This window comes from Eptatretus burgeri, chromosome 1, assembly GCF_056783735.1.
Source record: "Eptatretus burgeri isolate ZD-2024b chromosome 1, Ebu_testis_v1, whole genome shotgun sequence".
Taxonomy (NCBI): Eukaryota; Metazoa; Chordata; class Myxini; order Myxiniformes; family Myxinidae; genus Eptatretus; species Eptatretus burgeri.
Window position 1 is genome coordinate 38,321,076 of NC_140961.1, and position 27,992 is coordinate 38,349,067.

Here is a 27,992-nt window from a genome sequence, read left to right on the forward strand (position 1 = left end):
TTGGCAGAGAGAATGTTATGCTTTATAAACAACACACACACACACACACACACACACACACACACACACACACACACACACACACACACACACACACACACACACACACACACACACACACACACACACACACGCTTGGCCAATATCAGCAGGTTGGAGTCAGTTTGATTACCGACTACAGTACGTATTGTATACAACCCAGAAACATTGAGTAGCTTTCAACGAAAAACAATGTTACATTTATAAAGACGTTTCAGGGAGATGTTAAAACACATTATTCTTCATAAACGGCTGCATGGAAAATGATGGGTGGGAAAAAAAAAATTTGGCTCGGTAATTTAGAAAATACGTTAATACGCCAAATGATTCGGAAATCGGGTGTTATTTCACAACTCACTCAGGATGACAGAGCGCGGACCACTCGCCCGGGACGACGGAGCGCAAAGCACTCGCCCGGCATGACGGAGCGCGAACCACTCGCCCGGGATGACAGAGCGCGAAGCACTCGCCCGGGATGACGGAGCGCGAAGCACTCGCCCGGGATGACGGAGCGCGAAGCACTCGCCCGGGATGACGGAGCGCGAAGCACTCGCCCGGGATGACGGAGCGCGAAGCACTCGCCCGGGATGACGGAGCGCGAAGCACTCGCCCGGGATGACGGAGCGCGAAGCACTCGCCCGGGATGACGGAGCGCGAAGCACTCGCCCGGGATGACGGAGCGCGAAGCACTCGCCCGGGATGACGGAGCGCGAAGCACTCGCCCGGGATGACGGAGCACGGAGCACGAAGCACTCGCCCGGGATGACGGAGCACGAAGCACTCGCCCGGGATGACGGAGCACGAAGCACTCGCCCGGGATGATGGAACCTGGCAAAAGCATCCCGGGTGAGTGAACGATTCGCTCAGAATGACGTAGCACGGTACTGCTCGAGGGCGCCCAGCAATTGGCTTCAGCACTTAAGCAAGCACTCCAATTGAATGGTTGATGAGGAACAGCTGGCGAGTCTGTGACTGCAATACCACATAGGATCCCTTTAACTTTAAAGTGGGTTTTCATAGCACCCATAGCAGTTAAAGAAATAATACGAATTCGTTCAAATAATAACTTCTTCCACAAAAGAGATGCTGCTTGATGTGGAACAACCCTGGAGACATCGCAAAGTTTAATTTCCCATGAAATATAAGTTGTAGATAATCCACAACGTTGCCTGCTCATCTGTGTATGCGTCACGTGGTACATCAGTTCACGGTCCGCGCAAATGTTTTAACTTTATTTTAAAATGTTCGCTTTTCACCAGATTTGCTTTGATTACATGTTGTGCACCTCACGAAACCCCCAAAAATGTATACACAGATCTGGCAGATGCTATGGATAGGCAGTACCTCTGGGGAACAGGGCACGAGGTCAAGCAGTGAATGCATTAAATCATTTAGCTCAATGAAGCTGGTTAATTTTGGTACGTTCCTAAATTTTTGGTTCACTCAATATAATTGTCCAAACATCCAAAGGGAGTTGGCAGAGAGAATGTTATGCTTTATAAACAACACACACACACACACACACACACACACACACACACACACACACACACACACACACACACACACACACACACACACACACACACACACACACACACACACACACACACACACATACACATACACATACACATACACATACACACACACACACACGCTTGGCCGATATCAGCAGGTTGGAGTCAGTTTGATTACCGACTACAGTACGTATTGTATACAACCCAGAAACATTGAGTAGCTTTCAACGAAAAACAATGTTACATTTATAAAGACGTTTCAGGGAGATGTTAAAACACATTATTCTTCATAAACAGCTGCATGGAAAATGAAGGGTGGGAAAAAAAAATTTGGCTCGGTAATTTAGAAAATACGTTAATACGCCAAATGACTCGGAAATCGGGTGTTATTTCACAACTCACTCAGGATGACAGAGCGCGGACCACTCGCCCGGGACGACGGAGCGCAAAGCACTCGCCCGGGATGACGGAGCGCGAAGCACTCGCCCGGGATGACGGAGCGCGAAGCACTCGCCCGGGATGACGGAGCGCGAAGCACTCGCCCGGGATGACGGAGCGCGAAGCACTCGCCCGGGATGACGGAGCGCGAAGCACTCGCCCGGGATGACGGAGCACGAAGCACTCGCCCGGGATGACGGAGCACGAAGCACTCGCCCGGGATGATGGAACCTGGCAAAAGCATCCCGGGTGAGTGAACGATTCGCTCAGAATGACTTAGCGCGGTACTGCTCGTGGGCGCCCAGCAATTGGCTTCAGCACTTAAGCAAGCACTCCAATTAAATGGTTGATGAGGAACAGCTGGCGAGTCTGTGACTGCAATACCACATAGGATCCCTTTAACTTTAAAGTGGGTTTTCACAGCACCCATAGCAGTTAAAGAAATAATACGAATTCGTTCAAATAATAACTTCTTCCACAAAAGAGATGCTGCTTGATGTGGAACAACCCTGGAGACATCGCAAAGTTTAATTTCCCATGAAATATAAGTTGTAGATAATCCACAACGTTGCCTGCTCATCTGTGTATGCGTCACGTGGTACATCAGTTCACGGTCCGCGCAAATGTTTTAACTTTATTTTAAAATGTCCGCTTTTCACCAGATTTGCTTTGATTACATGTCGTGCACCTCACGAAACCCCCAAAAAATGTATACACAGATCTGGCAGATGCTATGGATAGGCAGTACCTCTGGGGAACAGGGCACGAGGTCAAGCAGTGAATGCATTAAATCATTTAGCTCAATGAAGCTGGTTAATTTTGGTACGTTCCTAAATTTTTGGTTCACTCAATATAATTGTCCAAACATCCAAAGGGAGTTGGCAGAGAGAATGTTATGCTTTATAAACAACACACACACACACACACACACACACACACACACACACACACACACACACACACACACACACACACACACGCTTGGCCGATATCAGCAGGTTGGAGTCAGTTTGATTACCGACTACAGTACGTATTGTATACAACCCAGAAACAACCCGAAATAATATTTTGATGATACACCTTAGTAAGTCCGTGAGAGTGGATCATGGAAAATCGTATCACGTAATGGACGAAATCGCTCTCGGCTCCTAATTTGAAAACTATAGCACGTACAAAAGCGATGTATACAGCGAGTCATAGCTATGATGAACATGCATTTGATAATATGAGTGAGGAAAGTGGAAAAAAAAACTAAAAAACTTCATCATTAAGAAATCGTTGCGGCTTGTTCCAAGTCATGGCATGGTTGAGCAGGCCAAAAAACATGGTGGCTTCAGACCCAACGAAGTTACCGAGGATACGCCTTAAGACCCCATAAAGAGCAGTGACCGAGGATGCGCCTGATTAAGGATATAATTAAATAAGGCCGTTAATTACCTTCAAAAGGGAGTTTTAATGAACCCAAACACCCAATTTTCAGTCATATACTTCCTTGGAGTTTTCTTTGTTTGCAAGTAAAGTTTCAGGCTGCTAGGTAGGTTCCGTCTATATCGATTTATTTATTTTTGATATCGATATACCGGTGGGGTCATACCGGTATGTACCGGCGTATCGATATTACTTAAAAAAAAGAAAATTACATTTTTATTTTTATTTTTATTTTTTACTCGGGTTCCAAAAAGACGCAATGGTTTCATGGTCCATTACGTACACATCATCGGCACATGTTAATTTTTCAAAGTATTCCCACATGGGGCTTTTTTTTTTTACCCCGTGATGAGAACGGTTATTTTACTTCCAGCTTCAACACAGGTTGAAAATGATTTTGTTTTAAAGCGAGATCAATGTTGGTAATCGGCACAGGTCGGAATCCAGTGCTATCGCAGAACGCTGTACCGGTGTGATCATACCGGTATCGCTTTCATTCCGGTATTGCTATCGCAGATCACTGACCTGGCACAGGATTTCTAAAGCACACCCGATTCATATAAAATAACCAATTTGCCAATTGCTTTAAAACCAGCCACGAGGGCAAAGAAAAACGTGATTGTACGAGTGCTTGGATGCTGAAGGTTAAAAGTTAAAACATATTGCACTTACTTCCTGTTACGTCTTGACATCATACGTTTCACTGTTCCTGTTCCATGTTTAGCCGAGTGCATCAAAGCCTTTAAAATCATGTACGATAAAACACCTTCTTGGATTTGTTGGTGATATTCCATTTTTTTTAAAAAAACATCGATTTCTTTTTCAGTGTACTGGTATGTTCAGAATTCCAAAACCGGCATATCGATGGAAAATTATATCGATATCGCCGGACCCTCCTGCGAGATTTCATGGTTTTGGATTTATGGAGGAGACACACACACACACAGACATTTATTTGTATAGATTCAAAAATAAATTGCGGAATTTTTGACCCCCACCCCCACCCCTCTCCTCTCCTCCGCTCCTTTTCCATCATCCTTCCGACACAAGTGTCAAACTTTAACCTCCCTGTCCTTTCCACTTTTTCTCCCATCCAATCTCCTTTTACTTTTCCCTTTCAACCCTCCCGCATCCTCATCCCTTCTTTACCTCTTTGTGGAAATATTATTTTTCTTAATTTATGATACATCTCCCTGTTACTGCTCACCCAATTTGTGTTGACCCTTGTGATGTGCAGAACTCAAGAAAATGCAGTATTGTTACGAATCTGGCAGTCATGAGCACTCAACATTCAGGTCCCCGTAGCTCAGTTATTTCGTTAAGTAAATGTGGATAGATAGCTCCCTTTCCCCTATGTCTAATGGGAATTAAGTGTACGTGCGCTGCGAAGTTATTTTATAGATAGGATTTTTACCCCAACAACAACAACAACCCTCTGCTCGCGGCATTGCCCGTGCTCTTCACGTGCTCGCCGGCATGTGGACATGTGCGTGGGCGGAATTCCATGCCCCAGGCGGTGTGGATTTCGCACCAAATATGGTCACGAAGCGTTTCGCTCTGGCTTGGCCCCAAATATGGGCACGGAGCGCTTCGTTCTGGCTTCACGCCAAATAAGGGTATGCGTCATTTTCCGCCCAATGGGTGACGCGCGGACCAAAGCCGGGGCGGTCCTTTTCAAGAAGGCGGAGCCGCGACACGCCATCCACCTAATGGGAGCAGGCGACGGGGGAGCGGGCACAGCCCCAAAAACGACGGGAAAAGATTGATGATTGCGTCCCGTCTGCTCGAGCTCTCTTCTGTCTGGGTCTGCGGCTGACTGCATCCTGCGCATCCGAGGCATCTCGTCTGGCGCATTACAACAAGCGGTCGACCATCTCATCACGGGAGATCACCTCGTCTCGCCTCCTCTGGGTTTGGCTGCCCTGGTCCGTTCTTTGGCACCTGGTGCTCCAGGAAGGTGCGGTCGTCCAGCCGCGCGAACGTGGCCAGGTAGCCAGCCACGTTCTCTTCCCTCAGCTCATCTTCCCTCCCGAGCTGAAGGGGCAATAAAGATCTCGAGATCCATCTCTTTCTGGGGTATTTGTGTGTGTGTCCGTGGGCCCTGTCTCTAAGTAGAATTGTTTAAGGAATTGCTTGTATTTTTGATTCCCTTCTTTATTCGGATAACTCTGCCCTGACGTGCTCCCCTCGTCCTCCAATTATTGTAAATAAATTCCCCTCTTGTTGAATGTCCCAGCTCATTCCCTGTCATTTCTTGGTGCGTGTTGAGAAATAGCGAGGCAGTAAATTGTTCATTTGGACCGACGGGCCTTGGTAACCATCCACTCGGGTTACACACGGTTCGGGCATGGTATAACGGCTTGTCCCGCTCGAGGTCTGTCGAGGGTGTGAATTCCCCGGTAGCTTTGCCGCGTGGGTACTTAGGTATATTGAAGTTTGGCAATTAACCCAACCCCACGCGGTCAAATTATTGGCGATTCATGGTCCTGTAAGGGACTCATGCCTTTTGAACTTATCCGAGGGTCACGACCTAAATTCTGGGTATTCGGTGGAGACGACTCTACTGCTCCACCTCGCGGTCGTGCTCGCCACCGAGACCCGTCCCCACAACAGTATTCCTACTCTGGCTTGATGTATTATTTATATATATATATATATATATATATATATATATATATATATATATTTTTTTTTGCAGTCTGGCTTTATTGAAATATTTTGCTTCCGTGGGACTTTGAGCTAGTTCTCTGCAAACCCACGTGCTTTGACACTTCAAAAGAGGCAGCATATTGATTAATGATTCAACGTTCAAGCACAAAAACTCTCTCTTTGTGATTTATATCTTGAGGGGAAAAAAACTTCTCAGGCCTGTCTTCTTAGCAAGGTTTTGGCAACCGAAAAGGTATTATCGTTATGTCTTGTATCTGTCTGCATCGGCAGACAGCTATAACAATGTACGAAATCAACAGGACGTTGATTGAAGTATGCTAACTGTTATCGGAAGTGAGGGGATGCTGACCTTTCTTTTTTGCTTTCTTTTCAAAATTTTGCAACAAAAGCCTTTTGCTCAAATGAAGGGTGAACAAGGTGAGGTCTTCTTTGCAGTAAGATCTTTGTAAGATGTCAGCTTGTCCTTGCTTCCCACAGTGTTTGCTTACCTGGATCAACATTCTGTTGATTTCATCCATTGTATTATTGTGGTTTTCTACCTGACTTCGCAAATGGGAAGCACTTTCCTGGGATTTCCTGATGGTTCATAAACTCATTACTGACACAGTTCATCTTTTCCAAGGTGCCTGCTTCGCACGTAGCATTCTCATTGGCTGCTGGCATCACACTATCGAGGTGCTTTCCACCCCACTTGTTGGCCGAGGTGCAGCCACTGCTTCCACACGGCAATTCCTCCTTGGTTCAGAAGCTGCACGCGAGCGGACACAGCAGGAACGTGATGTCATTGCCAACAGCCTAGCAGGCCTGCGTATGGCTGCCCGCATTAGCTGCCATCTTGGTATACCTTTGCTTTGTTGAAGTAAACTTTGCCTTTGCTTAAACTATTAAATGTACTCGTTATTCTTCTTTCATGTGCATCACATGGCAGTGAGTAGCATAATTGGCTGAGGGTGGGGGGGGGGGGGTGCTGCAACTGTGCCGTTCATACAATGTCCTCTGTAGGTTACGGCAGGAATTTGGAATTTGTTCAAGGTGTCGACAATAGCTCGCCTACTCTTCGTGAAGGGCACCGTGGGATTTTTTAACATTCACCAACTAATGCTGACAAATGGGACGGCCAGAGTCAATGCTATGTAGAAGTGCCTTTGGTAACGATTACAGCTTCGCGTCTTCTTGGGTACGTCTGTATCAGCTTTGCACATCTGGATTTGTGGATTTTCTCCCATTCTTCTTTGCATATTTGTTCAAGCTCTGTCAAGTTGAATGGGGAGCGTCGGTGAACAGCAATCTTCAAGTCTTTCCACAGATTATCAATGGGATTCAAGTCTGGGCTTTGGCTGGGTCACTCACGGACTTTCATGTTCTTGTTCTGAAGCCATTCCAGTGTTGCTTTGGCTTTATGATTGGGGTCATTGTCTTGTTGAAACGTAATTCTTGACCACAGTCTTAGGTCTTTTGCACTCTGAAGCAGGTTCTCCTCAAGGATTTGCCTGTATTTTGCTCCATTCATTGTTCCCTCTTTCCTTACAAGTCTCCCAGTCCTTGCTGCTGAACAGCAACCCCATAGCATGATGCTGCCTCCACCATGCTTCATGGTAGGGATGGTGTTAGATGTGTGATGAGCTGTGCTCTGCTTCCACCAGACGTTGTGCTTTGCATTCAGGCCAAAGAGTTCAATTTTCATCTCATCAGACCACAGAATCTTTTGCCTCATGGGCTCAGAGTCTTCCACGTGCCTTTTTGCAAACTCCAAGTGTGCTGTCATGTGCCTTTTTTCAGGAGTGGCTTCCATCTGGCCACTCTCCCATAAAGCCGAGATTTGTGAAATGCAGCAGAGACTGTTGTCCTTCTGCCAGGTTTTTCCATCTCAGCCAAGAATATCCCTTGGTTCATGTTGACCTACCAATGTGCATCAAATGAGTTGTTTGTTATCCTCTGATTCTTTTCATATTTTATTTTTTTTAAGGTTTCGGGGGTGCAGAAGGGGTGGGGGAGGGAATGGTGGAAGGGGTTTGGAAGAATGCTTCTGAAATCTGTGTCGATGCTATTTTGATGCACATATTCCAACATCAACTTGCTCTTCTCAAATCCTCGGCTACTCAAGCTGTCCATTAATTGTGCCTTGTTCAACATTTGCTTTTCCATTGATAAACATGTGCACATATCTTTAGCATCCTTGTGTGTATCTTTTTACTTTGGTCGAATGCATGAAAGTGCTTGTAGTTGTGACATTATCCTGATGATGATTATGAATACAGTAATTATTTTATTTCATGTTACAGGAGTAGCGGGCTATTGCGCTGCTGCAGTAGCTCGGATGGCAGATGCCTGTTGCCTTACATTGAATGGAGAGGAAAAAGATGCTGAAGACTCTTTGGAAGTGTCACGTGGTGAGTTTGGATCCCTTTGGCAAAGTTCTGTTAACTCTCATGCAGGTTAGACAAGCGACAGATTTATACCTTAATGAAATTGTAACACTGTGTCTCAGACTTAACCAAACAATATAAATCAGTTTGCAGTGTGACAAAGAAACAGACTTGATTTTATGACAGCTTAAATGGTTGTGCGCTTGCTGTTAAGCTGTTTAGCCTGGGTTCAATGACTGAGGGGTTTGGATTGTACACTGAAACTGGCTTTCTGATCCAGCATGTGATGCTGTCTTCCTGAGCGTCTTATCAATCAGATCGGCCCTTAAGGCCAGCTGTCCCATCTGTATTTCATTTGTAGAAACTATAATGCAGTGTAGTTTTTGTAAAGAGGAGACCTTTGTGTGCTGTCACCCATGCAGAATTATTTGCTTAAAGTTGACTTCATAAACAACCTGTGGTTGCTGACTCTGTGGAATAGATATGGCAAGCAAATTAAATGTCTCCCCCAATCCCCCCCCTCCTCCGTATCCACTCTGACCCCTGTAAAATTAAAGGAAGGCACTGTACCAATCACTTGATTTGATCATGTGCTGTGATAAGATAATATATATCTTTTTTACCCCGTGGGGTCTTCCTCCCCACGGGGTCTAATTGCCGCTCGTGTTCTCTCTTTTCTTGTGTACAGTTCATTTGAACGTCTATTTCTCCATTATTCGTTAACAGAATTCGATAAAAATTGACAGGCATATACTAGACACATGCGCAGGCATTAACTGAGCCCAAAGTGCGATTCCGGCCCTTCGGGCCGAGAAATGGCCCTTTCGGTCCATTTTTCTTAAAATTGCTATTTCTCGGTTATTCGTGAACGAAACCGGACCAAATTTGAAAGGTATATTCTTGGGGTCACTCTGCAGGCAGTAACTGAGCCGAAAGTAAGATTTTGGACCGACAAACGGCCCTCTTGGCCCATTTTTTAAAAAATTGCTATTTCTCGGTTGTTCATACACAAAACTAAACGAAACTTGACAGGTATATTCCAGAGACCATTCTTCAGGCATTAACTGAGCCCAAAGTGCGATTCTGGCCCTTTGGGCTGAGAAACGGCCCTTTCGGCCCATCTTCTTAAAATTGTTATTTCTCGGTTATTTGTGGACAGAACCGAACCAAACTTGACAGGTATATTCTAGAGACCATTCCTCAAGCATTAACTGAGCCCAAATTGTGATTCCGGCCCTTTGGGCTGAAAAACGGCACTTTCGGCCCATTTTCTTTAAATTGTTATTTAAAATTTTTTTTTTTATATGCGCTGGGTGATGCCAAACGCAAAATTGTCACTAATGATGACATGAAACTAGCCTCACTCTTGTGAGCTGTTCTAGTTTCTTTTTCTGATGCAATGAAAATCTTACCAAATTTAAAAACTATCTGTCGTCCATGCTATCGCTCACCAGAGAGTTGTACGAATGAACTCCCATGGGGTATGTTCGCAATTCGAACTTCTTCTCCAAAGTGTTGTCTGGATCGTTTAAACATAAAGGCTCTGCAGCCCAAAACCCTTATTTCTGTGACCAATTTTGACCTTTCACCACTGAATTGAAAGGAAGACACGAGACTAATAGCTATTTGCCTTCGTATTTAGGGGCTGTGGTGAGTTTTATTTTTGTTTTGTACCAAGTTTTGGCTGGATTTCTTGAAATCTAAATGCTTGGTCGACCAGAAACTTTAATTTTGCATCTATTTTTGACCTTTTTGGCATGGCAAGCCAAAACACTTATTGTTTTTTTGACTTTTGACCCATGTGGATTGACGATACCGGACCTACACCTGGATGATTTTTTACCCCGCGAACACAAAGTGAAAAGTGCGGTGAAGCAATTGGTTCATGTCTGTCAGTTTATGATCGCGGAACAACTTATTTAAATTGAATGTTATAATTTGAACACTAATCGGAAAACAAACTGGCCATTTTAACATAACATCTACTGTGTGCAGCTTTGAATTTGTCCTAACAGCACATGCGCAGAGAAGAGTGGGATAATTTTTTTACCATCTGCCTGCTGTCAGTCAAACAAAATTGGAAATCATTCCAAACAGGAAAGTTACTTTTTTTTAAGGATGTCATAAATGACACAAACACCCGACTAACTGATGTAACTTCCCTCCAGGCCTTCAAAACAGCTGTTTACCACCACCTCTTATATGTATATATTGTATATGTTATATTATATGTCTTATATTTTATATATATATATATATATATATATATATATATATATATATATATATATATATATATATATATATATATATATATATATATACACACCCCCATCCAAAACCATGATTTTTTCTACCTCCGTTAATTCACCCCAACCCCACCTCCTTCAAATTCCCTGCTTCCTTCCTGAAAGTCCCTGTTGTGTCCATCTTGTATACCCCATGTTTCCCGCCCCATCCCTCTCCCTTCCACATATCTCCTAATAATGTCTCTGTTCCCCACTGTTTTGTCCTTCCCTCTCCTGCCCATCTTTTCTCTTGCCCCCTCCCCCCCACTTGTTGTGCATTGTGTGCTAGCTCTCATACGAGCCTCGATAATGTATACAACAAAAAAAGTGTTAAACAGGGTGGTGTAAAAGACACTGCATCAACAGCGGTAAACTTCCAGAATTTTTTTTTTTTACGACCTTCACAATCTTTATTTTATGAAATTGAATTCCAGTGTCTATAGAAAATCCACACCCCCTTTCAAAATTTTCACCTTTTGTTGCCTTATAGCCTGGAATTAAATTGCATTAAATCAGACTTTTTCCACTTTTATTGACACATCGTAACCCACAACTTCCAAATGAAAAACAAATTCTCCAAATTTCAAAGAATTTATTTAAAATACAAAACTAGAATATCTTGGTTGGATAAGTGTCTTATGATATTAATTTTAAATTACCTCAGGCGTCACCATCCATCCATTGGTGCTGCCGAAACAGTCTCCTCGGCTATTGGGCACAGTCCTGTATGGGTCGCCACTAGGTCTCACCAATCAAATTCAAAATCACACACCAAGTTAATTGGCTTCCACCTGTGTTAAATTGTTGTGATTCTTATTATTTCAGAATAAAATCATCTCTTCCAGTAGGTTTCCTCTGCTGGGTAGTGCATTACACAGCAAAGACTCAACCATGGCAATCAAGGAGCTTTCAAAAGACCTCCAGGATAAAGTTGTGGAAAGGTACAGGTCAGGGGATGGGTATAAAAATATTTCAAAGGCCTTGAATATCCCTTGGAGCACAGTCAAGACAATCATTAAGAAGTGGAAGGCAGATGGTACCACTAAGACCCTGCCGAGATCAGGCTGTCCCTCCAAATTGGATGACCAAGCAAGGAGGAGACTGATCACAGAGGCCACCAAGAGGCAAATGGCAACTTTGAAAGAGCTATGTGCCTTTATGGCAAAGGCTGGTCTCAAGCACTGCATCAAGTCTGGCCTGCACTGTATGATTGCAAGAATGAAGCCATTACTCAAAAAAGCCCACCTTGAGTCCCGTTTGAGGTATGCACCAAAACACTCCAGAAATTCTGTAGCTGTGGTGGCAAAAGTTTTGTGGTCTAATGAAACCAAGATGGAACTTTTTAGCCGAAATGCAAAATGGTACGTTTAGCGCAATCCCAACACAGCACATCACCCAAAGAACACCATCCTTCCTGTGAAGTATGGTGGCGGCAGCATCATGTTCTGGAGATGTTTCTCATCAGCAGGGAATAAGGCACTTGTCAGGATAGAAGGGAAAATGGATGGAGCAAAATACAGAAAAATCCAAAAGGAAAACCTGCTGCCCTCTGCAAGAAAGCTGAAATTGGGACAGAAGTTCACCTTTCAACATGACAACGACCCAAAGCACACAGCCAAAGCTACACTGGAGTGGCGAAGGAACAAAAAGATAAATGTCCTTGAGTGCCCAGTCAGAGCCCCGACCTCAATCCAATCAAAAAGCTGTGGCTTGACTTGAAGATTGCTGTCCATCAATGCTCCCCACGCAACTTGACTGAGCTTCAGTGAGAGAGTGATTTACCGATGCTTCAGCTTCAGTTGGTCTCCATATTCCCCTGATCTGAACCCATTAGATTTTTTTTTTAAATCTTTCTCAAAGACAATGTGTGCAAAGAAAACCTCAGAAGTATTTTTGAGCTGAAAGAGGCAATCACGGAGAAAGTTAGGTCCATCCCACTTGCCAAATATCTGTACGTAATCAACAATTTTGACCGTTGCGTTCAAATCTATGTTCCATGCAGAGGTGGAGATTTGGAGCGTGTATTTGACCGAATGCCAAACTAAAGTCTTACAAGTTACCGTTCTGATATTTAGTACATCTGTGTCACACAAAATGTAGCACATATTTGTGAAGTTTTATTTAATTCGGAATAGAATAGGTAGTGTTAACACTGTATAGAAATTTAATTAGACCTCGTTTAGACTACTGTGTGCAGTTTTGTTCGCCACATCTGAGGAAGAGGATATGGCTGTCATAGGGAGGGTTCAGCATGGAGTGACGAGATTGTTTCTGGGGCTAGCTAGATTAAGTGATAAAGAACGGCTGAAGCAGACAGGACTCTATACAATAGAAAGGAGGGGATCTGATGGAGATGTTTAAGATAATAAAGACTATGGATGGTATAAGTGAAGCACAGTTTTTAAACGAATGGACGGTCTCAGTACTGGACCCGCTGCTCTCTTCCCCAATCTTCCTCTTTCTACGCCCAACCAAAGTTATGTTGACAAGCAGATAGATTGAATTTTTTGGATGTTGATATAGTACAGGCATGATTGGTCAACTGGCCTCCTTCTGCTTCAAAGTTCCTTGTAAGGCAGTTAGGGTATGGGGGAGAAAAGATTTCTCTCTAATTGCTCCGCTAACTGCAGAGAGAAAAGAAATGTCACAAAGAAGGTGTCGCTTGTACCCAGAGTGCCATGGAAAGTTCGATCACTTCCCCTCCAACTCAGCAGCTGTGGTCGTCTTAATTCAAGTCTGATGTTGCCTCACATACTTGCTTGCATGTGTTTGCATTGTTTGTGAAGCCGCTTCTTGACGAACATGTGAACAAAAATTGTTTCTTTGTTGACTTGTTTTGAACTAACAGCATATCTGGCCATGGTGTAACTCAGGAAAAATTGGAAGGTGGGATTACTGAGGCTTGTGTTGGGGTGCAGGTAGTGGAGTGAGCCTATCAGCAGCTCACAGCCTTTGCATGGAGGCTGTGCTGGCTGTCGGCCTAGAAATGGGCAGCCATAATGGTGATTGCTGGCCACATGTATTCAGGTGAGTGATCTATTGAGGTGTTTGTTTTGGCTCATTTTATTTTGATCTATCTTACTTCACCTTCCTCATGTAGCACACGAGTCTGATGTAATTGGGTCCTTGGGAGAGGGTTTGCAGATATTCTGGAGGATGGTGTAATGGTTGAGGGGGAGTGGATTTGAGGGGGAGTGGATTTGTGGGGGAGGGAATTTCAAAAGATTTTCTTGATTCCTCTCAACGCCAATTGTAGTTTTGATCTTCAGCTCGACCTCAACATTGCCAGTTCAAACATTTGCGACCCCGAGGGAGCACACACCTGTTTTTGAGGCCGCTTGGTTAGAAGCAAACTTTGTGTGTTTTCTCAAAACCACACCACCTTGTAGTTACACGTCAACTCGCACAAACTCCTGACTTAGCTGTACAGGTATATCATTGCTTCGGCATTATAAGGCTGGATCTACATTCCGAAATGCCCAACTAAGTACCATTGCAAATCACTCCAACAGGGCTGCAGCAGTTTAAAGGCCCATCACCATCTTCTCACTGCAACTCAGGACATGCATCATGCCCCACGTGTGATAAACGAACGAATCAACCATATATAATTCCAGCACACTGGTTTTACATGAGAGTGAACTTTTGTGTTCGTGGTTGTTGAGGTCACGCCTGCTTGTCGGCAGTGTGTGCGAGTACATTGGAATGCTGGAGCACTTGCATTTCGCTCGAGGACAGGGACAGCCTCCGCCACTCAGCTTCAGGCAAGGACCGAGCGGAGAGGTTACAGGGGCTGACGGTGATGGGCCAAGCGTGATCACAGGCCTTGCTTCGCCAGGACACACACCTGGCCCTGTGCCAGATATCTTCCCTGGCCTACTCACTGGAGCATTTCCTGGGCCGCAGGTGAGATGTCTCCTCATTTACTTGCCTTTCCTCGGTAATACCGCAGTTCATTTCTAAAATGTTATTTTTGTTAAATGCAGGGTGTCTCAATAAAATGTGTACAGACTTTAATATTTCAGAAGATTTAATTAAATAGAAGAGGGGGGCACAGCTCATTTCACAACACAGACTTCCATAGGCTGGGGCAATCCATGGATATGCCAGTTCATCATGCCAGTTGTCAGAGATGATCTCCAGTTAGAATTAATGTGCTTAACAGCAGAAAACTCCCTCTCATACATGGCTGATGATATTGTCATGTCAAACTGATGCCTACCAACTCTTATCAAGATTTAAAAACTGTTGTTAAACAAGTACAGCTCTGATATATTTGTTGAGGCTCAAGGTTTGTGGCAAAATCTTGTATGCCTTGTTCAAGTATAATGGACATTGCTGACATTATTTCGTTGCCGACAGTATATATCTCCTGAGCGAGGAAGGAGATTTTGTTGCTCTATGGTGACGAGGGCCAACAAGCCTGAAAAACATTTCCATGGATGTTCCCCCTCCAGGTTGGACTGATCTGTAAGATTGAGTTAAATTCTCTTCCTGGCATTGGCAGTTCAACCTGACAGACAGAGATGGAGGGTTTGTAGGTCTGCTAAGTTTGTGCCTAATAGGTGGAGCCGATGCAACTGTTTAGCCACAAGAGCCTTTAATATATATATATATATATACACACACACACACACACACACACACACACACACACACACACACACACACACACACACACACACACAAGCAGGGTGTGCTTACACATTGTGTAAGCATACAAACCGTGTTTCCCCATTGTCTCGGGTTGCTCACCTGCATTTGATTTTTCATTTATTTATTTTCAGTTTTTTTTCTTCATTTATTTATACATTCATTTATGGATGTTGTCCCACGATTCTGTGTTTGTTTGTTTTTTTTCCGGTGTACTGGCTTTGATGTCCATCAGCACTCAAAATTTCAGCTTTCTATGTCACCTGGAAGGCACTGATCGGTAATATCAGTCAGTGGTTAGAAAGAGCTTGATCTATCTCATATATATATATATATATATATATATATATATATATATATATATATATATATATATATATATATATATATATATATATACAGTATATATAAATAATAATCACTGACTGACATTAAAGATCGGTCCCTTCCGGGTGACATAGAAAGCTGAAATTTTGCTTTCCGCGAAGCCGATACACCGGGAAAAATCACAGAACTGTTGCAAAGTATCCACAAATGAAAATATAAACAAATGAAAATAAATAAACGGGGAAAAAATGAAAAAAATAAATGCAGGTGAGCAACCCGAGACAATGAAGAAGCATGGTTTGTTATTGCTTACAATGTGTGAGCATACCCCACTAGTATACACTGTATATAAAGCTCTTTCTTACCACTGAATGACTGATATTAAAGATCAGGGCCTCTGGGTGACGTAGAAAGCTGAAATTTTGAATGCTGATGGACATCGAAGCCAGTATATTGGAAAAAAATGAAAGAACAGAATTGTTGGACAAGATCCACGAATGAAAATATACATAAATGAAAAAGATTGAAGGTGAGTGACCTGAGACAATGGGGAAGCACGGTAATTTTGTGGGCCGACGGACATCGAAGCCAATACACCAGGAAAAATCACAGAACCATCGGAAAGCATCCGTAAATGAAAATATAAATCAATGAAAAAAACAATGTAAATAAATTAATGAAAAAGCAAATGTAGGTGAACAACCCAAGGCAATGGGGAAGCACTGTTCGTATACTTACACAATGTGTCATGCACCCGCAAGTAAAATATAAAGCTTTCTAACCACTGATTGACTGACTTAAAGAATGATATTAAAGATTGGTACCTTCCGGGTGACGTAGAAAGCTGAAATTTTGCGTGTCGATGGACATCGAAGCCGGTACACTGGAAAAAAAATTCACAGAATCGTCGGACATCCATAAATGAAAGAAAATGCAGGTGAGTGACCCGAGACTATGAGGAAGCACGGTAATTTTGTGTGCTGACGGACATCGAAGCCGATACACCAGAAAAAAATCACAGAACCGTCAGAAAGCATCGGGGAATGAAAATATAAATAAATGAAAAAAACAGAAATTAAAAATCAAATGCAGGTGAGCGACCCAAGACAATGAGGATGCACAGTTTGTATGTTTACACGACGTGTAAACAATGCTTGCCTTTAAATGTGTAAGCATACTGTGTGTGTATGTGTGTGTGTGTGTGTGTGTGTATATATATGTGTATATATATGTGTATATATATATATATATATATATATATATATATATATATATATATATATATATATATATATATATATATATATATATATATATATATATACACACACAAGGTGTCCCAAAAGTCACCTTAGGATTTAGAAATTAAATAACATTTCTGTTTTTTAATAATTTATGATTATTTTAATACCAAAATAAAATTTACAAAATGGAGATAAATTTGCTTCATTTATGAAAAATAATGCAGCTTCGATGTCCTCCATTTTTGGCTTCGCAGAGATGGACTCTTTCGACAGCATTTTCCATAATAGCAGACAATAACTGGCTGCAGCCCTCGAATTTCTGCATAGATGTCCTTGAGCTGCTGAATTGTATGGGGCTTATTGATGTACACACGCTCCTTTCGGTAACCCCAACGAAAATAATGGGGAGGCGTCAAATCAGGAGAACGTGATTGCCAATAAATTTCTGAATTTCGCGAAATTATTCGGTGTCCATGCTCTTTCGGTGCGTATAATTGATCAATGAAATTTAAAATAAAATTCCACGATTTTGGTTCTTTGTTCAGTTGTGAATTTTTCCATGGGTAATTTCCAAATGTTGATCGAAATTCTGAAAAGAATAGAAAAACAAATTATGAAAAAACAGAAATGTTATTTAATATCCAAATCTCAAGGTGACTTTTGAGACACCCTGTATGTATATATATATATATATATATATATATATATATATATATATATATATATATATATATGTGTATGTATGTTTCCCCCATGGGAGCCCATGTCCGACGCCCGATGTTCTGTGCTTGCGAGACGCCCGACATGAATGGAAATGGCTACGTGACGGCCGGACGGCTCATGTGCGTGGAAAGAGTAAGAGTGGGCGTAGGGCAGCTCACTGGGTGGGCCGTTTGTGAGTGACGTCATCGGGGATCCCGCAGCACGAATGGCAGGTTTGTCAAACACGGCGTTTCCCGTGGGAGATAGCCCGAAAGCCAGTGCAAGCATTTGAATAAATTAACAGGCGACGGGTGCGCTGCAGACCACCCCCCTTGGTGGGAGAACGAAGAACGCCGAGACTGCTCATGGGAGAACGAAGCCCAGCGAGGATGTCGTGATCATCCTCGCCCCAGGCAAAGGAGCACTAGTTAGGGGAAGGGTTTAGCGTTAGATTGATTGGTCCCATGGTTGCATTAGGCGCAGTCCTCCATGTGGGCCCTGGAACACAAGTTAGGAGAATTTAGGAGAGCAATTAGAAATAATTGGGAACAAAGACAGACATGGAATGTGTAGTGGTTGACGTAGCTTAGTGATAGAATTAAATGGAACGTGCATTCAAGTAAGGGATGACGGGAAGCACGAGTTAGGGGGGATGTAGTTCGTGGAGCATCGGTATGAGTGGAAAAATGATGAGTAAGGCCTAGATCACATTTGCCACGGCGGCCGTGGGGTCTCCAAAATCTGCGGTCACTAGCAATTATATGGCGGCCGCAGTATTTCCACGGTCACACAATGTAGCAGTCACATATGTTTTTATTTTTCGGGGAGCCGCACGGCGTATTTATAAATTGTTGAGACCGAAAACATGGGGGTGCCGTACGGTCGTTGATTTGATGTTGCACGGTGACCTTAGGGCGTCGCTGCGGCAGCCATAGAATTTTCAAGGCAGACGCAAGGTGCCCACAAGGCGACCGCAGGGGGACCCTAAGGCGACTGTGTGGCCAGACGGACGGTAACGAGTAGGTTTATATACCAGTTATTTTTTTACTGAAATAAAAATATACCAGTATATATAACTGAATATACTATAACTATCATATACCGTGGTGCCCCCACAATCTGAACGCCCCATTGTTTGAACAAATTGTAATCCGAACAATTTTTTCGAGAAAATTTTGCGCTAAAAACCTAATACATTTTAAAAAACCGAACACACCGTGGCGTTCATGTTTGTTCACGTGTCTCCCCAACCTGTCCGACCCGCATCTTCGCGCTTTGTTCATTCAGTTTGTCGGTAGAAGTCCTCGTGAAAGCATCTCTCGTGTGTCGATCGATACTTTAGGCCTCAGTCACATTTGCTCTAGGGCGAGGATACGGCGGCCGTACGCCCTCTGAATTGACAGAAACGTGCGGCGGCCACAGAGAAACTGAGGTGGCCTCAGGGTGGCCCAAGGCCGTATGGCTATATTTTACAGGCCGTAGGGTCGCCGTGGAATTATAACGCGGAGTTATAACTTTTTTCATTTCTACGTTCGCCGTAGAAATTCGACAAGCCGAAACAAAAGAACTGATAAATAAATAAATTAACCTATTCGTTACCGTCTGTCTGGCCGCACGTTCGGCTTAGGGTCCACCTGCGGTCCCCCTGCGGTCGCCTTGCAGGCACCTTGCGTCTGCCTTCAAAAATCTATGGCCGCCGCAGGAACGCCCTTAGGTCACCTTGCGACATCAAATCAAAGACCGTATGGCACACCCATGTTTTCGGTCTCCACAATTTATAAATACGCTGTGCGGCTTCCCAAAAAATAACAAGGACAAATGTGTCCAAGACCAGCGTCCAAAACCTAAAAGTTTTGTCGGCTAAAAAAAAAAAACAACAACTTCCGATATTTCGTCACGTGCCTTCATTAAGCCAATAGCGAAACCCGTCATAATGTATTTACATATTTACGCTATATCGTGTATTTATGAAATATATAATGTATTTACGAAATTACAATACGATAAATGGAATAATCTTTAAATAGTAACATCAACTTTTCGAAACTTTAAAGCAAATGTCCGAATATATTTAAAAGTTCATGATAGACGCTCTCAAAAGGCACCGTCTATGTGAGGATGTGTACATGTGGTAAGTATTTAAGGCGATCCGGATCTTGTATATACAAGAGCCGAGTCCGAGCGATTAAGGTTTTGTCTTCACAAGAATAAGAATAAGAAGAAGAAGAAGAACAAGAAGAACAAGAAGAAGAAGAAGAAGAAGAACAACAACAACGCCGAGCTCTCTATGAGCAGCGTTCGCAACGCGAGACACTGCTAAAAACATATGTGACTGCTACATTGTGTGACCGTGGAAATACTGCGGCCGCTTTATAATTGCTAGTGCTCGTACATTTTGTAGACCCTCTGGCCGCCGAGCCAAATGTGACAGGCCCTACCTCGTGTTTTCACCTTCATTTGTGATGTTTGTTTTTTTAATCATCATGTGTTTTAATTAATAACAAAAAAAGCAATCCGATCACGTGGTATGACGGACTGTCGGGCAAGGATTGAATTTCACAGCAAAACCAGTTGTAATTTGGAATATCCATGAATATGTCAGCCCGATGCGTTTGATGAAAGTGATTTGTGGTTCTGCGGGCATCATGTTTGATGAGCTGCCCTGGGGGCAGCGCTCTCGCAGAGTGCGCGAGCGATCGGAACCAAGGCCGGAGCACGAGCCTGTGTGGACCTTTGGATGTGGTGATTGTACCAGTTTACATACAATACACCGCCACCGAAGGTCATTTACTCATCTTATTTTATCTTAAACATGGGTAATTTCAGTTTAAAGTGTCTTGAAAGTGGGTTTTCTTTGGGTCCACGAACAGATTAATTCACTCCATTATTTCTTATTGGGAAAATTTTTTTTGAATCTGAACAGCCTCCTGGAACGAATTAAATTGGGATTCTGGGGGCACCACGGTATAGGCAAACACCTATACTCCGATCTCTAGCGGTAGCGCACGGTGGACGCACGGTCGACACAGACTGCCATGGAGGCCTTACATAGGTGCAGGGCGGGCGTAGGGGAACCGTGCGTTGACTCTGCGTTGCCCGCAGGTAGTCACACAGACCGCAAGGCCACCGTACGGCGACCGTGGATATAGTGCGGCCGCCGTAATTTTTTGGGGGTTGGGAAAATTCATTTTTCATTGAGTAGAGCTTACGGCAGCCGCACGAATAACGCAAGCCCACCGTACGCCCTACGTACGGTCGACGTGGAACACATCTCCGTCATAGCTTGGCTTGTCGAATTGCTACGGCGAACGTAGAAATGAAAAAAAGTTATAACTCCCCGCTCTAATTCCACGGCGACCCTACGGCCTGTAAAATATAGCCAAACGGCGTAGGGCCTCCCTGAGGCCACCTCAGTTTCTCTGCGGCCGCCGCACGTTTCTGTCAATTCAGAGGGCGTACAGCTGCCGTATCCTCGCCGTAGAGCAAATGTGACCTAGGCCTGAATGCGGGTCAGTGTGCCCAATTGTATATGGAGTGAATGTGAAATGCATGGTGCGAATGAATGATTGGGAGGAGGAGTGAATCCACCCAAGGGAACCCTTGGGCTAGAGTCATGTTTGTTAGCGGGATCGTCAAATTAACAAAGGGATGTCGTTTTGTGGTTGGTGTTGAATGAAGGCACGAAACATTTTGCAGGATGCAGGAGACAATTAACGGGCTGGGAGCGTGGCTTGTGAAATATGAGTATTGAGTTGAGAGCACCCCAGGCACTGGGGTAGGCCGTGGGTCCAATTGACCGAGGAGTTCGAGTAACTAATGGGCACAGGTACCCAGCACAGATGCCAACCCTCCCGATTTCATCGGGAGGCTTCCGAAAATTCACCCAAACTCCCGCCCTTACGATCACGATCCTTATCCTCCCGAAATTTTGATATTTTTGCACTGTTGACTCATCAGAATGTACTAGTATGAGAATTGAATGAAAAGCATCGTCTGCTACGTATAGCATGTGGTAACTCCATAACGTTCGCTGCTACCAAATTGTACGTAAAAAATTGCAAATTAAAATGAGGAGCAGCGAAACATTGGGTCTGGATCTCGCTTATGCGATCATGCACTGAGATTTAGTGCATGCGGTATGTGTGCAATACAGTGCATGCGGTATGTATGCACAGTGTATATGCATGCGATACGCTCACTGCATGCAGCTGGGCCCCGTACCAGCCCGGCGGTCGCGACCACCGTGCGGTGTTTAACAGCCGCTAGAGTTCTACGAGTCGCGCTGCAGCTGTGGAACATCGACTTCGAAGTTACCGATGCTTCAAGCCCTCGATGTTGATTACGAAATGGCAGAAAAGAAGCTTACGAAGACCAAGAAATGGTCTCAGAAGTACAAGACCGAATACAGTCTCCAATACCCGTGTATTCGAAAGTCTGAAAGAGGAATTGATCATGCGTATTGTACAGTATGCAGCGTTGATATTTCAGTTGAGCACGGAGGTCGCGATGATATTCGGAAGCACGTTGGAAGCAAACGGCACACAGACATTGCAAAGGAGAGATCTTCGAGCACGAGTACCGGTACACTTCTGAATTATTTCACCAAACAAGGGACAAGCGAGGAAGAGGATGTTACCCGAGCGGAACTTCTCTTTAGTGGATTTATTGTGGAACATAACTTGCCCATATCAGTCTCAGATCATGCTGGACCTCTATTTCAAAAGATGTTTCCAGATTCAAAAGTTGCTTCAAAGTATGGATGTGCAAGAACAAAAACTTCAGCAATAATTGGTGAGTTGTCAAATGTTACTGCTTCATCTATTGCCGATATTGCTAGACTAGCTCCATTTAGCCTAGCTACAGACGGTAGCAATGACAGTGGTGAGGCCCAGCTATATCCTGTCCTGATTTCGTACTATGACAACAGTGCTGGGATTGTGAAGCAAGGTTTGCTAAGTTTGCCTGCGTGCAAACAAGATTCCACTGGAGAAAACATTTTCAAACTGCTTGATCATGAGTTCAGTGACAGTAAAATTCCGTGGGGAAATTATGTTTCCTTTTGTGCTGATAATGCCTCTGTCATGGTGGGCAAGCACAAAGGAATCGCTGCTTATATCCACAAACAAAATCCAGAGTGCTACATCATGGGATGCCCTTGCCATATGATGCACAATACGGCCAAGAAGGCGGCTCAGGCCTTACCCATTGAATTAGATGACTTTCTCATCGATATTTACTACTACTTGGACAAAAGTAGTAAACGCGTCAAAGGAGTGAAAGCACTGCAAGAACTCTGTGATGCCCCGACACACAAGATTCTGAAGCATGTCGCAACAAGGTGGCTGTCCCTTGGTCAGTGCCTAGACAGGCTGATTGAACAGTGGGAGCCACTTCGCCTCTTCTTCAAAGAAGAAGTACGAAGAAAAATGCAACCAACTGTAGCCAAGACTCTAACAACGAGCAAGAGGACGGCACTGTATCTACTGCCAGTACTGGCACTGCAGGATCAAGCACTAGTGGAGCAGCATTCACCACTACCACTGCAGTATCTGCTGCGAAGAAGACAGCAGGGACAGCACCAAAACCAATGCTGAGAGCAGGTAGCATCACCGGCCCTTCATCACGTTCATCTACAAAGCAGATCCCTTCAGAGTCGAGAAAGACTGTGATAGTCCCATCTACAGGCAAAGAAGGACCCAAGTTAAGTTCTGCTTTTGCCAAATCACTTGATAGAAGCTCAGCAAAACCTTCGAATCAGAGGTCTTCTTCCTTGGCTGCACCTACCTCAAGCTCTCTCCTCAAACGTAAAATTGGATCTGGTACTACGAGTCTGACCTCTTCTGCTGGCAGTAAACGCAAGTGTGATCGCCCTGCGGCTAAGTGTACTACGAGTTCTACAACTAATAGCGCATCTTCCTCAAACACTGTGCAGGAATCTAGAGAAAAACGTGTCAACAGGATGTTCTTGTCTCCACAAACAAAACTCTATTGTTTCTTCCTTCGATATGCTAACAAGCTTTTTGAGAAGGGGAATCTTCTGCTCCAAAGAGACGAACCCTGTATTCATCTCCTGCACAGAGAATTGAATGGTCTTCTGAAAGATATCTTCGTACGGTTTTTGAAACCATCGGTGTCATCGGTTGCTCTGGTAAATGTACCCTTCTCTGACAGAAATCATCAGAAGAATGATGAGGACCTCATGATTGGGAACGATGCGAAACTGTATATAAGGGAACAAAGGAGTCTCAAGAAATCCACCTTCACTCTGAGTGAGTCAGACATCCAAGGTTTCTTCAGTGCAGTTCGCTCATATTATGTGAAAGCCTGCAATTACATCTTCAAAACCTGGCCGCTAGATGATGAATTAGCCAAGCATGCTCAGGTGCTGGATGTTAAGCTACACCAAGAAGTGGGGTTTGACTGTGTGGAGTTTTTCATCAAGAAATTCCCCTGTCTGTTCAGTGGCGGTGATAGTGACATAGACAGTCTTGAGAGTGAATTCACTCACGACCAGGCAGACGCCTCCATAGCTACAATTGCTACTGAGACAGTGAGAGTGGATGAGCAGTGGCATCGGATTTCACAGCTCACAGATCCCTGCACTGGTGCCAAGAAGTATCCTAATTTGAGCAAAGTGATGAAGGGAATCTTGGTCATTCCTCATTCGAACGCATCATGTGAACGGGCACTCAGTCTTGTACGGAAGAATCATACTGAATTTCGTCCCAATTTGAGTGTCAAAACCCTGGAAGCTCTCTTAATTGAAAAACTAGCTCATAGCACCCCTTGCTACCAGAGAGAATACAGCAAAGACATAATCAGAAGGGCTAAAAGAGCCACACAGCTGTCACTCAGCAAAGCTGCCATGGAAAAAGCAAGCAGCAGTAGTACCAGCCAGTAAGGTAAGAAAAATATTGCTTCTTTTGTGCTTTTTGTTAATCTTTGATTGTCCCCTAACTTACTAATATTAACATACATGTAACATTAAAAAGTGCACAATTTTCCCCTTTTTTTGTTCAAAAAGTGGGAATTCTTAACATGTTAAATGCTCCAAAATAGGGCTCAGAGGGCACTAGAGAGCGTCTAGAACCCCAGAGCTTCCAGGGCCCTAAGGCGGGCCCTGGACCCCGCCGCAAGGGTCGAGCGCTCTGCGCTCGAGATATGCGCTTCGCGCACATTATTTGGTGTCGGTTGCAAATCCTCCCTAATTCTGATTTCCAAAAGTTGGCATCTCTGACCCAGGGAAAAGGGACCTGGAGTGCCAAAATGCCATGTGTGCATTGAGGGGGAAATGCCAGTGAAGACATTCCCCATGTTAGTCAGGAGTAGGTAGGCTCAGAGACAGCTTCAGCGACCCGAGGGTGCTGAAGAGTGAGTTCGGCAGGTGGACAGACCTGCCAGTGGAGCCACGCTGCCCAGCCACAAAATTGTGCAAGACCACGTAGGAAAATTTGCGGGCCAGGCCCAAATTAAGAATGAACACCAACACAGGCGATGGGAATCGTGGTTGCTGAAACCGATAGTTTAAAGAGACAGGCATGTTGAAAGGCCCCAGGGTTACTTGAAAGAGTAATATAGTGATAGGACAGATTAGAAGATGTGTACCCCTTCGCACCATACACCCCTTCACTGGTTGTCGGCCACTGGACTCATCATGGAAATGCTGAGGCCTGTGGGAGTTATTATGAGGCTGAATTGGACCTCTGGACAAGTTTACTCGTCTTTCTCAATCCTCTTTAAAGGGATCTTAGGGATTGGAAATAAACGGTTCGGACAGGTTAGCCGAACACAGACGATAAGAGGGTTAGGGAAATATATTTTTTAAAATAATAATAATAAAATTAATTCTAAATCTAATTTCTTTGTTATAACCTAAAGGGGGTTGGTATGGACAAGGACAGGCAAAGGCAATAGGATGGGGGGGGAGACCGTAGGGAAGGACCGAAGCCGTCTTCAGACCGGCCAATGCCACCACACTCCCTCCACAACTCCACGAGACCACACCGAGGCCGGCCAGCTTCATGTGCTGACCTGTTGTTCTGCACCTTGCCTGGTCTGCATTTGCCATGCCTTTTTCTGCCTTTGCCTTGACTCCATTTGCCATACCTGCCCATGCCTTTATGTGCATTGACCTCACTTACCACGCCTTACCATATCGCTGAACCTTGCCATGTGCACCAGGACCATCTGCTTTGGAAGTATTTGCAGGGACTGCCATGCAGGCAGCTACATTACCGGGGACTGTATTTGCACAGTCCGGACAGCTTTAATGATAAAGGCCAGTTCAAATGGACTGTGAGACGGCGTGCGTCCTGCCGTGGTAGGGTGAGTTGCCTCCAGCAGCCAGGAAAAAAAAACAAAAAAAACCCCAAACAAACAAAGGACCATTTAGGGCCCTGAAGACGACAGGCTGCGTGATCACCTGCTGCTGCACTCATCCACAAATGTTTCATTTATTGTGTTTTCTTCCCTTGAGTCATAGGTCCTGGGCCATGAGTAATGTGAATATGAGAAATGTATATATTTATAACCCACCTGTTTGTTTAGTTCAATTCTGGAAATGTAGCATAAGGATGTCTGCATGAGTCTGCGAGCTTCGATACGCATTGCACTGTTTATTATTTTTGGGGCATGTATTTGAAATGTCGCACTCGGGGATCTGTAGGTAAAGCGTACTCGGGTAAACTACACCTACATGCCACACAAATGTTTAATGACTTGAGTCGAGTCCACCAAAAGGGAGGGGGTAGTGTTGCGGTTCTGAAAACTGCATGCCTCTAAGGCAATGGCACCCAACATATAGTGATCTCCAGACAGGTATTTCATTAATATATGTGCAGTTAGACCTTTCCCTCATGTCGAATGGGTCAAATGGGACGAAGTGCGTTGTGTGGGTCTCGTACTTAAGGCCCGGTCACACCTTGACGTTTTAGTCAACGTATGCCGATTTTTGAATTTTTTTTCTAAAACGCTGGCACACGTTGAATACGTTATGGGTAAGTTTTGATAACATTGAGAGCACGCTCAAAAACACTGCCATACGTCGTTGTACGCTGGCTTTAAACGTTGTACTTTTTGGTTGTCCTCAAATATTTGCATGCTTGAAATTTCACGACGTATGCGGCGAATGACTCACACGTTCCGCTACGCTGGCCACAAGTTGTATGCACGGTCGGCGATCGTTGACATGTCAACACATGCTACTTGTAAGTTAATCATAAGTTGAGATACGCCGAGGTAATGTTTAGCGTACCCGAAACTTATTTCTAACCTATGATTAATGTGTTGTTGGCACGTTACGCGATCGTTGCCACACATCGACAGACGTTACTTTTAAGTTACTCATAGGCTGAAAGACGTCGGTATAATGGATCGTCCTTGCGTCAGCGTCCACGGCCATGGCCAGGACACTTATTTGCAGCATTCTTCAAACTTTTCTTCGGCATGACGAGGATGTTCACACTTCGATGTCTAGCTTGGCTATGATTCCAATTGTCCATCGGCAGCGTCTATTTAAAATAGTCGAGTTTGAGCGTTTTAACACGTTCAGAAGAAACGCTTCAAATTTCCAAACCCCAGCGTCAAAAAACAAAGGCGAGTGACAGCAATTTAAATCGTTCATTGTAAACAATGAAACTAGCTGAGTGGTACCGTTTAAAAGTCGTTGAGTGTAAAAAAAATCCAATTGTTGAGCGCAAGCGTCTACTTTCAATAGTGGAGATGCAGCCATTTAAATCGTTGAGTGGCAGCCTATGAATAGCAAACCCTACGTCACCGGCAAAGATAAACTGCCGCACGATATGGATAAGTTAGGCTATCGTTGGGCATAGTTTGTGAACGCCGGCTTCACGATAATTATTCGTTGGTATATTGTATCTATAAGTAATCAAAGCGCTCTATGCACATTATTATTCATTGTGCATTTGTCCAACCCGTTGTGAATAGACCTAAATCGTAAAAACAAGCTATAGCTCATTGTTGAAAAAGCCCCATAAAAAATTAGCCACGAAGAACTTCGAACAATGGTGAAAAGATGTCTCCTACCCGTGGACACGCGGACGCAAGGACGATCCATCATAACCCACACCCTCCCCCTCACACTCACCTACTACTGCCAACATGAACAAACTACTACTAATACTAATACTAATACTTATACTGATACTGATACTGTTACTGCTGACATGGACATCGACTCAAAAAGGACTCGAAAACACTGTTGGGTTCCCCTTTTATGAGCAGCATTTTTATATACCAATTCCCAAAACCGCTGGGAACACGTCTTTATATGGCAGTTGTAAGTTACAACCACGTTCA

The 27,992-nt window shown here is 44.1% G+C and overlaps 1 protein-coding gene across 2 annotated transcripts in view; it reads left to right on the top strand.

The window, feature by feature from the left end:
• ARFGEF3 (ARFGEF family member 3) overlaps positions 1–27,992 on the top strand; it is a 175,899-nt gene that overhangs the window by 33,894 nt on the left and 114,013 nt on the right. For both annotated transcript variants that reach the window (XM_085879999.1, XM_085880010.1), the window contains exons 16-19: positions 6,718–6,933; positions 8,378–8,485; positions 13,668–13,776; positions 14,436–14,655. In XM_085879999.1, coding sequence (XP_085736125.1) covers positions 6,718–6,933; positions 8,378–8,485; positions 13,668–13,776; positions 14,436–14,655 — 653 coding nt within the window. The remainder of the gene's footprint in view (positions 1–6,717; positions 6,934–8,377; positions 8,486–13,667; positions 13,777–14,435; positions 14,656–27,992) is intronic.